Source organism: Cibotium barometz, chromosome 39 (genome assembly GCF_041138505.1).
Source record: "Cibotium barometz isolate CiBa-2024 chromosome 39, ASM4113850v1, whole genome shotgun sequence".
NCBI lineage: Eukaryota > Viridiplantae > Streptophyta > Polypodiopsida > Cyatheales > Cibotiaceae > Cibotium > Cibotium barometz.
The window spans coordinates 12,127,220-12,144,406 of record NC_141084.1 but is presented as its reverse complement, the minus strand read 5'-3'; the positions used below and the strand labels follow the sequence as shown (position 1 = coordinate 12,144,406).

At 43.2% G+C, this 17,187-nt stretch overlaps 1 protein-coding gene across 1 annotated transcript in view; it reads right to left on the bottom strand.

Annotated features, from left to right (window-relative positions):
• The window catches only part of MSH6 (MUTS homolog 6), a 94,484-nt gene that overhangs the window by 43,102 nt on the left and 34,195 nt on the right, over positions 1-17,187 (bottom strand). Inside the window, exons 6-10 of the mRNA XM_086778312.1 lie at positions 7,764-7,832; positions 7,365-7,448; positions 7,085-7,276; positions 6,335-6,939; positions 5,738-5,867 (exon numbers count right to left, since the gene is read on the bottom strand). Of these exons, the coding sequence (XP_086634438.1) occupies positions 5,738-5,867; positions 6,335-6,939; positions 7,085-7,276; positions 7,365-7,448; positions 7,764-7,832 (1,080 nt within the window). The remainder of the gene's footprint in view (positions 1-5,737; positions 5,868-6,334; positions 6,940-7,084; positions 7,277-7,364; positions 7,449-7,763; positions 7,833-17,187) is intronic.

Here is a 17,187-nt window from a genome sequence, read left to right as displayed (position 1 = left end):
GAAACAAACGCCAAGCCTCCCTCGAATCCTGGCTCAAGAATAGCTGGTATAATTCCTGCTCTAGCTGAGCAAGGAAGGCCCGCTTCTTCCTTCGCACAAGGCGCCGGAAGGCAATACGTGACTGTCGGTGAGTAGTGACTCCCAAAGCAACCTCCCGCTGCAGTCGGCGGGCTCTTCTCTCTGCACTCCTCATCATACCAGCTGTTCTGGGGCATACACCCAGAACGCTATCTCTGTCCAGGTTGAGTATGTGGATATGCCTCTCTCGCTGCATCCTGTAAAGTCTCTGTCAGTATATGGGTCAGCTCCTCCAAAGGTCTCCCTGGCTCCTTTGTGTACAGACGTCTATAAATCCCATCTCTGTAGACAGCATCAGTCTCTGAAGTAAAAGTATATCGAGTGTGATCTGCCCCTTGTGTCCTCTGAGCTGTGGTAAAGTGAAAAGAGATGGTCAATGTCAACAATGCATGATCCACTACTACCCCAATGGGCCGAGATCCAACTGTGAAGTCCTCAATGCATGAAACAAAGCTCGGCATAGCCATAACATAATCCACTGTGCTAGCACCATGTCTATGTGGAAAGCAAGTAAATCCAGCTGCTGACCGAAACCTCTGCAAGCCATTAAGTATGGCCAACCCATGTGTAGTCCCCATATCTACCAAATATCTCCCATACTCTGTGCACTCCACATCTTGTGAGCGCTGTCTAATCCCATATCCAGAGTGTCCAACTCTCTCAGCATCTCCTCTGAGGTATCATAAAAGGCTGTCTGGCGGTTGCCCGTCCGGGCATTAAAGTCCCCTAACAGGATGATGTCTCCATCCCTAGAGAACTCCCATATGTCATCATCTAGCACAGAGAAAGAAGACTGCCCTCTAGGTGCTGCATATGTCGATGTACTAGGAGCAAAATAGCATATGGCAATATACAGGAATCTGCCTGTGTCGGCCCTCAGTCTCACACACATATATCTGGCCTGATCATCTCTCTGAACGATGTGTAGAAGCGGTTGCAGCTTCTCCCTAAAAAAACTGCCCCCCCCTTGATCCTCTACTACTGTGTACCGATCTCATCCCTACTCTGCAAGCTGTCTCCCATCTGTATCCTGTCACCTGTGGCATCATCTGACCAGGGGCCTGGTGAGCCTCCGAGTAGAAGACTATATCTCTATCTCTAAAGCTGTCCTCAAAGGCACCTACATCAAGTCTGAGGGATCCATTGCAATTCCAAGCTGCCAGCTTTAATTTGGTCCCATAGGTCTCGCACCGTCATGTAGAGCGTCGCTCCACGATGACCACCCTCCCTTCTCTATAAAATGCTATCTTTTCCTTTTCTCTTGCGGCCCTAATCTCTGGCATGACTTCCTTCATATGTGCAAGCTGTGAAAGAGTAAGATCGTCACCAAGAAAAATGCCTGTATTCTTTAAAGTGGGTCGCCTCTTCAAGAACTCCTTCTTCGCCTCAATAGAGAGGAAGCGAAGTATGAGAGCTCTTTCCTTTGATGTTTCCCCATTGCCTCCGCTTTTATTGCCCATTCTCCAGGCTTTTGCGTGTGCCGGACTGTCAATCCCCATCAACACCATAAGCTCTTTCACCTCCTCTTCAACTTTATCCCCGTCTTTAAGGCCGGTAATCCTCACATGCAAAGCACGTGTACGTCTTCGTTGTTCCTCTTCCAAAGTCATGTTAATGATTGTAGGTGTAGGGGTTGTTATCTCCTTACCTTTACCCTTCTTGGCGACCTCTATCCACTTCTCCGCTTCATCCATCTTCCTTTGAGTCTTGGTGATGACTTCCACCCATGAGGAAGTCTTTGCTTCGTGTTGCTTCTCTTCTTCCTTAATTGCCCGTACTTGTTCCTTGATAACCTTGAGCTCTCCTATCATGGATGGCTGAATTTCACCTTCTTCAAGTCCACCATTTGCCTTAGCCTCTGCAAGCTCCCTCTGAAGAGCTGAAATTACGCCTTTGAGCGTGTTGACTTCCCCGTGAAGGTCTTTGACTTCTGCTATGAGGTCCTCCTCCTCCTCTTTCCACCGCTTACCCTCATTGAATACCATTTAGAGAAAGTTGGCTTTCTCCTTCCACCATCCCTCCATCTCCGCCTTCCATTCCTTCATCTCCTTTTCCACATTTGTTATCCTCTTGTTTGTGACCATAAAGGTCGCCTTCGTCGGGTTGCGCAAGGGGGAAGCCATGGAAGAAGCGAGAGAGAGAGAGAGAGAGAGAGAGAGAGAGAGAGAGATTGCAGATCTGAAATTCAGAAAGTGCAACCAAACCCTAAAACGCAGATCTGCGGCAGTGTAAATAAAATTTAATAAATAAAATATGAAAAAAAAGTGACGCGAACCCTAAAAAACGCAGACGCGAACCCTAAAACGCAGCTAGAAACCTAAATAGCAGCATGGGCACGCTTGTGGGCAGCAGTCCTAACGCGCACACACATCTCCATGAGAGAGAGAGAGAGAGAGAGAGAGAGAGAGAGAGAGAGGTGGGCAACGGAGAGAGAGAAAGGTGGGAGGGGATGCGCAGGTGGGAGAGAGAGAGAGAGAGAGAGAGAGAGGGCAGGGGGGCTGGCGGGAGAGAGGGCGGGAGGGAGGGCTGGCGCAAAGGGGGCTGGCGTAGAGGGGGTTGCTGGCGGGAGGGGGGGCAGAGGGGGCTGGCGCAGAGGGGGGGCGAGGGGCTGGCGGGAGGGGGCACAGAGGGGGGCTAGCGTACAGGCGGTTCCATGAGAGAGAGTAGGCAATGATCAAGTTCTATTATCATAGCAAAAGAGCAAACGGGCGTGTAGAACATATGCGTTGGGATTGAGTGATTGCAACAAGTGGGAGAGAGGCCCTTTATATAGGCGGGCAGGAGGAGCTGGCCAACTGGCTCTATGAACCTGGCCGACGGCAAAAATCAGCCATGACCTCAATAAATGGGCCACACTAGAGATGCACATATTTCTAACACCCCCTTTGCAGCTCATGTCAGAAAAGGAAAGCTGATGAAGAAGATGCGACCATGGACACCCCAGTACTGGCCGGATACTGAATACACCGCAGAAGATGCGTCTGCCAACCTGTCTCTTCAAGACAATGCGACCCTGAACAACAAAAAAATCTGCTTGGTTCTGAATTCCCACACCAGTGTGCAGGGAACTCCATTCACCCCAACAATGGACTATAAACACATCACGTCCCAGAACCTCGAACAATGAACTTGGAACACATCCAGTCCATAGGTTCTGCTACACCAAACAATGAATCATCTAGATCACTGTCTTTGCCCTTCTTCTGGGATGAAGACTTGCCCTTGTCCTTCTTCTTGGACAAGCAGTCCTTTGACAAATGTCCTTTCTCCCCACACGAGTAGCAACGACTCCGAATCTTCTTCTGCACTGATGCTAAGGCATGAATCGGATCAAGAGACAAAACCTTTAACTTACCGTGTGTCATGAGGACTGATCCCTCTTCCAACGGTGGGATCTTAGGTCATCAAAATCTAAAAGATTGGTAGTAATCTAGCATCGCAAAGCTCTGGCGACCATATTTGTCCCATCAAGCTTGTCCTCTTTTGTCGTACACGGGGGAGCCATATCCACAGCAAAAGAAACACCACTACTGCAAGAAAACCGCTTGAAAACCTCGAATCTCAACACTTCAAGACTTCTCTTAAGCACATCCAACGGATAAGAGCACGAGGACCAATCAGCCCCCTCAGAAAACTGAGGAAAGAAGGGGCTGGACAGCAGCAAAACAGTCCACATAGAACCTCCGGGAAACACCCAACGAGAAGGGAGGAAAGCCGGGGAAGAAGAGGAACTGTCAAAGCCGCTTGTCGAGCTGCACACCACGCGCAGAAATCACCTTTCACTGCTGTCCAACTGTGAATAACAGAGCTTCATTAGTCATCACAATGATATGGACTCTAAAATCACGTGATACAGAAGAACACAATCATGCCAACACCCGAACTCAATCAAGCCTGCTATAAGAGCTTGACCACTAGATGACAACCTAATGCCTTGTCTTCTGGTTCAAGATCTTCTTCTTCTTCAATTACTAGGTTGGCATGCTATTTTTCTTGTTCATTTGCCTTCTTCTTAAAGCGTATTTCTTCCATGTGACAACCTTCTTGCAGTAATTGCACATGACAGTATTGCCCCCTCCATTAGGTTCTTGTCATCTTCTTCAACATTCACTCCCAAGCTTGAGAGATGTTGCAGAATGGAACCAAGTTTGCTCAAGTGCTGTCCCAAGGTCTCTTCTTCACTCAATTTTAGACCAAAAAAATTTTGCTTCAAAAAAACCTTAGTTATTTATCTTATTTTGCAAAACAAATTTTCCGATTCGTCCCATCACTCTTGTTGAAGTCCACATGGTGAACAAGATGGTCGGACAATGCAAGCCCAATGAGAGCAATGGCCTTGTCATGTCGGTCTTGCCAGATTTCAATCTTTAAGCTCCTTCATTGTTGCCTAGTTTCTTGCCGGTGTCATTGACCACGAACCATAAACTGTCCCTCATCAGATAAAGACGAAGCTTTGTCTGCCAGGTTGAGAAGATGATGCCATTGAACTTTTCTATACCGAAACTTCCCTTGCTGCTCTCCATATTTCTGATTTGGGCCTGAGATGACCCCCTTCTGCTAAGAGTTTTTCTCCTACAGGCTAAGATGATGCGCATTTTTGCATAAACATTGTTGTGGGCTGCCCCATGATGAGCAATGGCTGATGAAACTTAGGATTTTACTTCCAGCAATGTACCTGCACTTGGCTGCCCCTCAGGACTGCCTTGTTGGCTGCGGGTAAGGCTGCTACAGGCCGCCCTGAAGTGCATTTTGGTGCGTTGCTAGTGGGCTGCGTTTTTTACTCTATTGGATCCCCACAAGGGCTATGGAACAGATGGCGTCTCATGACTAGGTACACGAGGCAGCGCTGACTGAGAAAACACACAGCTTCATAAAGGAAAAATGCAGCGTACAGTAGGTCACAGGGCTTTTCACTCAGCCATATCCATTGTACTAGAAATTCAGTTGTATTACTTTTTTCTTGTACATATTATAGACAGTAGTTTAGGACTCTTGTGTGTGTTGTGTGTGATTCCGCCCCGCTCTTCTAGCACATAGGCATGAGTGTTCTGCAAGGAGACAAGAGGGCCTTGCATTGGGCCTGACCCAGCAGAGGATAGGCCCTATGATGTAAGGGTGGGTCCTTCTCTGGAGGGTGCCCCTCATGATTTGCAGTGGTATTACTGGCCCCCCATTGTAGCTCCTCTCCTAAGGGTGTGTGAATAAGTAACAGATGAAGCTTGCATATAAAAGGTTTGGGTCCCTTCAATAACCTTCATATATCAGAATCCTGCACCCGGGACAGGATCGTGATATGCATCGTTCTATAAGCACAAGCAGCTAGGCTATCCTCATAAAATAATTGAAGTCAAGAGTCACTAAGCCATGCTACAGATCCTCACATGCTCTCTTGATGCAAGACATAACTAATGCAATCTTTTCCATACTCTCTAAGCCTCTATGATCCCCCCAAACAATGTTGAACTTGTCTCATGAGCCATGTCCTGGCCTTGAGAGGACATGTTAGTGTGTGCGCATCTGCCTTTAAGCACAACATACTCAAACAGTTCATTTGTGGCCTCTCCCTACGGCATGACAATCACTTTCACATGTTCCCACATGTATGTGCATGTGTATTAAAAACCTCCACGCAGTCCACATGTTCTACAAAGTCACATACCTTGATATCTTCAACAGCATTCTGCCGATCTATGATGGAATCAGAACGAAATAAAGGCCGAACAATCCATTGCTTGAGGAGACGGCGTCCAAAGGCTGTTACACAATGATCTAGTTGTGCTAAAAGAGTCCTGTAATTTATTCAATTGGAACAGTAATTTATGTAAGTATATTACACAAGACGTGTGCTATCAAAGAAAAGATTATCCCGCAGTAAAGCCGACACGGATAGTTCTGTTTGATATGCAAACCACCCTTGCAACCGAGGTCAGCTGCACTCCTAGTGAAATCATTATCATACAACCACTACAAACACATGGCAAAGATAAATACCAAGGCAAAGCTACCTGAAGTAAGAGCTCACAGAGTATAGCGAGGACAAGCAGTGCATAACGAAGCAAAGAAAGCACCCAATGGCTCAAAAGAGGGTTGATAATCAGCAAGGGAAGCTATAACTTTAGTACTGCTCACGGGTAGATAGGTAGATATTAGAGAAGCATCAAACATTTGCAACTAGTTTTTTTTGTCCTGACACAGCATGTGTCCTTCTAACACAAGAAAGTTGAATTCATCGTGTCATACATTACCAAGAACTCACCCTGAGGTACCCCCATCATGGCTATTCTCCAGGATATCAAGATTTTCCAGAGCTGAGCTATCAAGTACCATAAAAGGCTCTGAGTTATCTGCAAAGACATTAGAAATATTTGTACTGCCTCCCTTTGTTATCCTGTTGGAACCTGCACTACCTCCAATTGGCAGCTCTAGAAAGGAATCTGAACCAGGAAGAAGTTCAAATCGGCCCGACAACAGCAGTCTGCGGTCTAGTAATGTTTGTCTCAAGTAAGAGATGCAACCTCCTAAAGCGCAAATCGCAGCTTTTCCTTTACCACTGGCATGGACAAGAGACCGTAAAAAATCTGGCAGGACTTGCATTCCATTTTCAAAGTCTGCCTTGGCCTTGAATTTCCCATTCTTGCTTTCTGTTTTCTCCCCAAAAAGCATCACAATTTCATGAATTGTCCTCTCTGAGTCCCAAAACTCCAAGCCCGGAGTCAGGTTCGTGACCAAAGCATTCCTGGTCTGCTCCTTCAAGGCCTTCTCTGTTGCGCCAGCAAGCAGGCCACCTGGCTTGACAAGCTCAACTGGCCTTAGCTCTGAGAGAATCGACCTTAGCCGTGACCTTGCCATGTCATCTGAAAACTGTTATTTTGCAAAACCAGAGAGTATATCATTTTTTTTTATTTTTTTATTTTTGGGGGGGAAGGGGTATATCAAAAACATTTTAAAAGCTATGTAATTGTGCAGCACCCATCATCAAAACAGACAGCACAGGTAAAACTATTACTTGGCCAACCATAAACCGACTGGTTGCAGCATCAAGAAAGCACAATCCTATAGTAGAAGAACCATCCAAGCTTTCCTCATGAGCTATCTCGAATGCGGTCATGAGGTATGCAGCATCTGGAGTAGATACAAGCATATCTCCTTCTGTAATGGTTCCTTTGGTAATGACTGCACATATATCCCGCTTGACAACCTGAAGAAACAATATACTTTAGCCACCATGAGAAACATATGGCCATACAGCTTCAATTCGCATGGCAATTTTCAAAGTAATGAATTGCCTTGTCTTTTGTGCCTGACTTTATATTGCGTTGCTCCCGCTGCTCAGGGGTCTCAACCTGCTCCACGACCAGGACTCGATAGCCCTGAAAACAGCACCATCATGTTAGGAACTAAAGACCTTTTTTCTTTCCAAGTTGAAACCCTGCTAATCAGTTAGGATTGTTGCCTCTCTGATCTCGCCCCCTATTTTGGAAGGTTAGGGGGAGAGGAGAGTCCAACACCCGCCAGTAGGCAGATCTTGCCCGAGAGAGTCCAATCAACTACCAACTAGACAACACGCCGTGGACAGGAACTAAAGCCCTTATTGCTCTGTCCTTTTGGATTCAAATGCTGTGTCAGTAACCTCTGCTAATTTAAGAAGAATGAAGACAAAGGTTCCTTAACAGATGTGTGCATACCATTCTAGCCAGTATACCCGCGTTCTCTTCAAAGTTCTTCTCAGGAAACCCACAGTGAGGTTGATCACCCTAGGTCATTCAGCATGAAAAAGTGAGTACTCAAAGCAAATTTTCGATCTATTATACAGTCACAATTTACATTGCAGCTAGAATAAGCCCTCTTTACAAGCAAAGGCACCAAAGGGGCAGTCACCCCACGTATGCAAGCATGCTTTGCATCGTCTGATCTCTGCAGATCTGGAAGGTCCCTAAAAGCTATTCAAAAGCAATACAGTGTGCACACCAAAACTGACATAGAAACAAGGGACTGCAATGGAAGCTCTGGGTGCTCTCAATAACCTCAGTGCATCTCATTCCAACCTTGTCAAGAAGACAGACTCCCAACAATCTCCCAAACAATATCTACAGGGTTAAGTGGAAAAAAATCAAAGATACTTGAAAAGGCATAACCTAGATTACCCTTTTGACAGCCTTAATGGCATATCCAGATGCGATACTTTTGTAGAATACCTTGGGTTCTGTATCCATAAGTAATGCAACTGCTACCCAAGTAATGGCATATGGTGCTCTCATAAGTCATACAGCTGCTACCCAAGTAATGACATATGGTGCTCTCATAAGTCGTACAACTGCTACCCAAGTAATGACATATGGTGCTAAGGTGAGCCATGATAAGTGCTGAGACTCTATGTACACTCAAATACAATGTTGACTCGACTCTGTAGCTCTGGTGCACCTGAGGCGAATTGGGGCTGCACCTGTTGCTGTTTGCAACTGAATGACTGATAGCCCACCATGTAGTATCAACCATAAAAAGAATGACCTTCTAGGTTCTTAAATAATTCCACAGTTCCTCATCAAAAAAAGAAACTCATGTGACTGCGTGTAACTATGATCATGCATAATCAAAAGCGTCAAGTAATGACATATGGTGCTCTCATAAGTCGTACCCAAGTAATGACATATGGTGCTCTCATAAGGTGAGCCATGATAAGTGCTGAGACTCTATGTACACTCAAATGCAATGTTAACTCGACTCTGTAGGTCTGGTGCACCTGAGGCAAATTGGGGCTGCACCTGTTGCTGTTTGCAACTGAATGACTGATAGCCCACCATGTAGTATCAACCACAAAAAGAATGACCTTCTAGCTTCTTAAATAATACCACAGTTTCTCACCAAAAAAAAAAAAAAAAACTCATGTGACTTCGTGTAACTGTGATCATGCATAATCAAAAGCGTTTGATCAAGTCATGTTTGTCTGTAGTGTTACCATGGTTTAAGTGCATAAGTTAGCCTAGCTTAGATATTGATTAACAATAAAGATTTATCATTCATACACAAAATGGTCTAACCCATGTGCTTGCAAGTCTTAATGTTGCAGTGGTTGGATATGAGACATCTGGATTAGTTCGACGGTCAAGAGAAGTTATGTCCCATGCTTGGAGGTAATGAGGCAAGTATCAAAGACCGGCTGGACACAGTTCTTATAGCAGTGTGAACTGGTTATTGGGCTATATAGTTGGGATTGTGGCCAATGGTAACAGTCGTGAGGACTTGGGGTGCGTGGTAAGGGACGCATCTACAGAGTCCCTCCGAGCAGCCAGAAGTGTATCATCATAGATACGAGCAAGGTGAGATCTGATCGTGTTGTTCCGCAGCACTTCATTCTGATAACCCCAAGGAAGTGATTGTAAAAAGAACAGGCATACATAACAATCATGGAGATCAAAGAACTTAGTAATAAGCTCTCTAAACTCCTGGATGAATGCCTCAAATGTCCTCCCATCCAACTAAATAGTCTGCAGTTTGCGAAAGTTCACAGTCTAGTCAGGCTATCTCACAAAAGCCTCCATAAATGTAGTTTTGAACGCTTTTCGAGGTGAGGTGGTGGCAAAATTGTGCAACCACAAATGGGTACACTTCCAAATAATCCACTTAGTGATGGTATTGATGTTTGTTCTTTCAACAGTGAGAATTGTCATCTAAACAAGGGGGTGTTTGGTCCACATGATTTAATCCACATATCGACGGATCAACTCATGGGAACCCTTGTGCATGTATTGGTCCACATGATTTAATCCGCATATCAAAACAGGTGAAGTCATGAGAACCCCTGTGCATGTATTGTTTAATGATGGGAGTACTCACAATTTTATTGATGCTACTCTTGTCCAAAAATTACGTATCCCATTGGCATAGAGTGACCATCTGTCTTGATAGCATAGATGTTTTGCTGGGCAAAGAGTGGTTTTTTCCACAGGAGCCCTCATGTAAATATTGACTATATACATCATGTAATCACTTTTGTACATAAAGAGAAGAAATTTTCTTTATACGGTCATCTTTTTGGTCCAATGACGAAGAGCTTTCTTTTCTAGTTATGTGCCTTGATAGCATAGATGTTTTGTTGGGCAAAGAGTGGTTTTTCCACAAGAACCTTCATGTAAATATTGACTATATACATCATGTAATCACTTTTGTACATAACGAGAAGAAGTTTTCTTTATATGGTGATCTTTATGGTCCACTGACGAAAACCTTTCTTTTCTAGTTAGGCGCCTTGATAGCATAGATGTTTTGCTGGGCAAACAAGAGCCCTCATGTAAATATTGACTATATACATCATGTAATCACTTTTGTACAAAAAGAGAAGAAGTTTTCTTTTTGGTCAAGTGAGCAAGATTTCTTCATATGTAGATTGTTCAAATCATAGTTGTCTGCAAAACTCGTTCCGCTCATGAGGTACGTAAAATACGGTGCGGTACCAACCTATGCAAGCGAAACTAATGCGAAACTGTTTGTTTTTTTTTTTCAGCCGTTTTTTTTGGTGACTATTTTTTATGCATGCCTGTTTTGTTTTACTATTTTTTATTGACGTTTGGGCAATGGGGGCTTTCTACCTTGCCACCTTCACTCGAATTTGCATCCCTAAATGTGTACAAATATCTATTTTTCAAGTGTTTTTTAAAGTGGACCGTACCTCTATCGAACTTATTTTTCCAAAATAAAAAGTCCCGTACTGGTACCATTTTTTCGTACCTTCGTCTCGTTTCGTACCTTCGTACTTGACAACTATGGTTCAAATGTGTCTGGTGATGATAGTCATGTTTACTCTGCTTTGAAAACTGTGTAAATGTTTCGCAATAATGAATGTGATGTTCTTTATTGTGTTCTTAAGAATGAAGTGCAATTTAATAATAGTATTTGTGTGTCTTTGCTTAAGAATAAGAATGAAGCATTTCTAGATTCACAAAGTTTGTTCTTTGCTAGCTGTTTTACCTGAAAAAGAGAGAAATGAGTATATGGTTTACCTCCAAAAAAGGTGTAGACCATAAGATTGAGCTTATACCTAGGACACAACCAATGTTTAGATAGCTTTACAAGTTGAATCAATCTGAGAAGTAGACAACTTCAAGAGTACCTTCGAATGGGCATGTGAGGCCTAGCAAGTCACAAGGGGAGCACCAATTCTCCTAGTGGACAAAAACGATAACACAAAAAGGATGTGTGAATTACAAGCGTCTTAACAAATTTACAATAAATAATAAATATCCATTACCAAGGATGGATGACCTCATCAATCAGCTTTGTGTGGAGCGCGATACTTCACGAAGATTGATTTAAGAACAAGTTACCATCAGATTAGGATATTTGAGGGTGATATCTTTAGGACTAGTTTTAGAACTAGATATGGGCATTATGAGCTCTTGGTTTTACCATTCAGACTCACCAATGCACCAACTACTTTCCAGCAAATGATGGACGGTATATTTCGTCCATATCTGGGTAAGTTTGTGATAGTCTTCTTGGAAGTCTCCATTCAAGCTAGAAGAAGAAGAAGAAGACTATTTCTAAAGATTGAAGCTGTGGAAGAATCATCTTGGCTCCGGTTGCTACAAGTTCTATGCGGGAGAACCCTTGGGAAGTACTGGGCATTTTCCTAAGGCTGGTTTTTCAGCTACTAGATGGTTGATCTCATGAAGTTAAGCTACATTTGTAGAAATCAAGATTGCTGGACAATCTTGGTGAAGGGTGCTCGGCACCATATTGCGAGCTTGTAGCTGGGCTACTTGTGGGCAAATATAGTTTTTGTAAGTTGTTTTCATGTTCAATCATTTTGGAAGAAACGGTGGTGTATGGCTAGGCCAAGCCACCCGTTTTATGTACTTGTAAAATTCTTACTCCCTTAAGGCAATACATATCCTTCAAGGGGGGGGGGGGGGAACTAGCCCATCTTCTGGTCCCTAGTGCAGTATCATTTCTTTTCAGTACTTCCACATTGTATAATCAATCATTATGGCTATGTATGTGGGATATGGCAGTGATCAAGGATGATAATCTTGTGATTGCAATACTAAATTCTGTATAACCACGCACCTGTTTGTGACAATTACCATTAATGGTGTCCACATTGTTATGAGAAATAAATCAGGAAAGTGTGTGAGTGGCCAACTTTAAGAACCATCACCTAGGTCAAATCCTTTTTTTGCACTTCTTCCAGACATTCATCTGGAATTATGCAAAGATTGCATTGCCTTTTTCAAATGTTTCTAGAAGGGTGAAGAAAGTCAAGTACAATACGTGCAAGCCTATGGAATGGACTGAAGAGCTGGACAAATGTTTCAATGAGTTGAAACATGAGGCTACAACAACTCCTTTGCTCCAAACTGCAGATCCAAATGGTGGTTGAAACAGATGCCAGTGATGATGCTATTGGAGTAATATTATTCCAAGATAGTAGGCAAATTGCTTTTGAGAGTAAAAAGCTAACTGATCCATAGATTTGAGGGGCCAATGCATGAAAAAGAGCTTATGCAATTATCCATGAAAGTGGAGACATTATTTGTATGGCTTTACTTTTGTTGTCTATGTGGATAATTCATCTCTAAAATCCTTTTGCAACTCTCCAAAGTTGAGGGTGTGAAAGACTCATTGGTTGGAGCTTATGCAAGAGTTTGATTTCGAGATCTATTATCAGAAAGGATCTACCATATAGATAATTGTTGTCCGACTCACTAAGTTGGCAAGATTTATTCCTACAAGAAAGAGAAAATCTCAGCTATGCAACTTGCTCATTTGTTTATTGGAAAATTGTTTAGCCTTTAAGGCTTACCAATCAAGATCCTAAGTTCCTAGACATGTCAGGCTCAAGAAATTGGACACAAAGCTTAGTATGAGCTCATCTGATCATCCTGAGTCTGATGGGCAGACAGAGCGTGTGAATCAAACCATGGAGGACATGAAACCGAGGTGGGAAGTACAATCCAAATTTCTAAGAATATTAAACTTCACATTAAAGACATTAAGATTCACCAGTAACAACCACACTCATCCACACTTACCTAATGAGTATAAAAGACTTAGAGAAGTTAACAACACAATGGGTCCGGAACGGGCCGCTCCCACCCCCCCCCCCATTATAGATAAAACTTTATTACAGGGAGTATTTGCAATACATGTAGAGGGTGCTCTTGGACCGGATTTCCAAGTATAAAAGATGAAAACAAAGTAAAACAAGTTACTCCACCCAAGCCCAAGGCAAGGGGTGTTTCAAGCTTCACACTAGCCTTGTGTGGATCTCACAAGAGATGCCCAGCCTCACATAGGCTACTATGTGGCTCTCACAAGCACTCCCAGTCTCACACAATACCAGATGCTCCTCAAGAACCAGGCTCATCTAGTCATCAAACATAGATGGAAACATATGTGCAGTAACTCTTTCCAACACATCTTCTTTTTGGATACTTCTCTTGTATCAAATGTAAGTTATTCAATGAAGAGGCTTCAGCAGATTCTACATTTGAATTTGATGAATGGCTCTCCACCCATATGTGTATGTGATAGATTTGTGCTAACAATCAACTGTCCCTTTCTGTATTCAGCCTTTGTATATGAGTAAGTATGGAAGGAAAACAGTAACCTGCTGTACCACTGTGTTTGGAGCCCTGTGCTGAGAGAGTGATACACTTCGTACACAGCCCTGTATGGTACACAGCCCTGTATACAGTAAACTACCCAATGGAGAACAACGAAAGAGTTTTTGACAAGCTGTCCCTCTTCTCCTTTTTGTGCACAGCCTTGGAAAAACCAAGAATAGACGTGATGGAGTATCCCTGTAGTTCAGTTTCGAAAGAAAGGAAAGAGAGATACTTGTGGTGCAGTCCAGCCAGCGAGCATATTGATATCCTTCATTCAGCCTGAGTGACAGAGAAAAAGCAATAGCTTTGGAACACTTCAGTTCACTGGCTGCAGCAGAGAGAGAATGAACTCTGTTCGTTTCAGTCGGCTGACTGCTATAAAGAGAGAAAGGCGACTTCTAGCTTCAGTCGGCTGAAGGAGAGAGAGAGAAAGAGATAAGTAGTCCTGCTTCGCTTCAGTCGACTGATTCCCAGAGAAGAAGAGAGTGTGTATGCTCTTCACTTCAATTCGCCGACCACCTCTCCAGCGCCTCCCGTCGGTGTGCGAAAAGGTCAAACGATGCCAGGTTCTTCGCCAACCAGCCGTGTTCTTTTTTTCCACGTCGACTATCACACCATAAGGGTATGAGGGCTTTGGATGTTTTCCACGTGGCCTTTTTATTTGTTTTATTTCAACGCATCATAAGCCCTTCATAAATGGCACGATTCTGTCTATGTAGATACTTCAAAATTTTGTGTGCCCATTGGGGTGTTCACACCCATTTTTTATGTAGGTGTGAACACTCCACCTTATAAAAACATAGCTAAGCCTTATACATGGTTTTAGATCTTTCGACAACCAGTTTTGGTGCTTGCAAAAAGCCAATCGCAAATCAACAAGCAAAGGCATCCACACAGTCTCATAGCCAATAGTTCTGGGTGTCCCCAGCACTACGAGACCGAACATAGGCAAGCATAATGCAGGGCACGAAAACAAGTCATGCATCTAGTAAATCTTTTATCTTCGCACATACATAAAGTGAAGCGCATATGCAAATATACATTGGAAATCCCCCGTTCTCAAGCCATGTATCTCACTCAGGGGCCTAGTCATACTAGATGACCCCGAGTTCCACTGTTCCCAATCATACTGGTCACACCTCCAAGCCTACTAGTCACACTAGCACTGGCACTGCCAGACGAACTACTGATGATATCAGCAAAGCTCTCATCCCTCTTGAAATATCAATCCATCTCATAGGACTACTGATCATATCTGCAAAGCCCAAATATTGGACATCCCAAGGGCGATTCACCAGTCAAACTGGTGTCCAAATGCATAGAAAGATCCGAAGAGAATCTATCTTTGCATTTATTTGAGGATACCTTGTTGTTCAGGAAGCCAAATGGTGACATCTCCCCCCTCTTCTAAACAGTTGACCGCAACTGAAGAGCTTCCAAGTAGGCATCCAAATTTGAGGATAATCTTTCAATGTCTGGTCATCCAACCACCATTGCAGGATAGTTGTGAAACTTAACTAGATAGCAACGCTGTAAACGGCCTCCTGGGAGCCTCTTTTCTTTATGAAAAAGGATTTGCTCAGGTTGGAGTATCTCTTCTATTTCCTCAACTTCAGGAGGGTCCTCCTCCATAGGTTCACTGGGCTTTGGTCCCAAATACTTTCGAAGAAGACTCATATGAAAAGCATTATGAATCTTCCAACGATTTGGGAGAGCCAATCTGAATGCAACCTCATTAATCTTTTGGGTAATTTTGAAAGGGCCATAATACCTGTTGGCAAGCTAAGGAGCATAGTTGTCAAGTACGATACCGTACGGTTTGTACGATACGATACCGTACGGGAAAATATGATATGATATTTTTAAAAAAAAATCTTATCGTACGGTCTTTTAAGAAAATACTTACAAACTTTAGTATTTTCAATTTTAAAGAGAAGACAAGTTGTCACATGATGATGACTCAAACCAAAATTCCATTAAAACCAAGTTGAAAACATACATAGATGTTAGGCTAAAGCCTAAGGCATACAATGCAAGGCGCTCTAGGCGCATGTAGCCGTAGTAGTAAGTACAAAAAGTGGTGCACAAAAAAGGGAGGCTAGAGGGTTGGGGCTAGAATCTAGATGGAGAAGTGATCACTATCAAAATCAAAGCCCTCGCTAGGATCATCTCCATTAGAAGAGTGCCTATCGGAGCGCTTGCAGAAGTCACCCTCGCTAAGGATGTTGCCCTCGTCATCAAACTCGGACTCTCTAAGGTCCTGTGACAAGGCAATCGGAGCATCCTCATTTGCAAGAGTGGAGGAAGAACTACCAGAACCTCATTGTGTGTTTTAAAAAATTACTTATAAACTTAGGTATTTCCAATTTCGAGATATGGAGTATTTTAAAAAGGAGGGAAGCATCATAGTACAGAGGAAATCTCAAACAACCATAGACGAGCAAAAACAAGACCATTACTCCCAAAAAAAAATTTGGAAAAAAAAAATCCAAAAAAAAATTCTCGAAAAAGTTCGTACGATATTATATTGTACGGTATTCCGTACGATATGCTGTCGTGCGTTGTACAGAGACAACTATGCTTAGGAGTAGCACCCTCCTTGCCAAGTCTTTTACGAAGTCTCGCCTTATCAAATTTCAGCAGTACCCAATCTCCGTCTTTGAGATCCATGTGAAGTCTATGCTTATCAGCAACCTTTTTATGTGTTTCTTAGGACTTTTGAATGGATGTCCGTACTTTTGCAAAAGCATCCTGCAAATCATGTACATATTCATCTGCTACAAAGATTTCATTTTTTGTACGCAAAATGGGAGGCAAGACTACTCTGCCATACATAACCTCAAATGGTGCTTTGCCTATAGAGGAGTGTACGGTATTGTTGTAGGCAAATTCTACCAATGGTAAAAATTTCTCCCGCATGGTCTTTTGCTCGGCAACATAGCACTTAAGTAAATCAAGTATGGCTGAATTTGCAACTTCACTCTGTCCATCTTTCTCAGGGTGAAAAGCTGACAAGAAGCTAAGTTTTGTGCCCATATTGTCAAAAAGAGCCCTCCAAAATAGGCTAGTAGTCCTAGGATCTCTGTCACCCACAATGGACTTAGGCATTCCATGATGCTTAAAAATGTGTGAGAGAAAAAGTTTAACCATCTGGTCTAGCTTAATGGTCTTCTTCACTGGGATGAAGTGAGCCTGTTTGCTGAATATGTCAACAATAGTCCATATGGCATCATTGCCATACTGTGTACGAGGCAAATCCATGATGAAATCCATGGCTATGCTTTCCCATGGGTAAGGGCTGAAGTAACCCTGGGGTCTTTTGCCTGCTAAATTTTACCTTTTGGCAAGTAATACATTGACATACATATGCCTCAATATCCTTGAGCATAGCAGGCCAAAAGAAATACCTCTCAATAAACTAAGTGGTTGGCAAAATTCCTCTATGCCCTGCATAAGGCGGCTAAAGGTGTGGAAACACTACCTCTTAGGAGCTGAATTTACAATA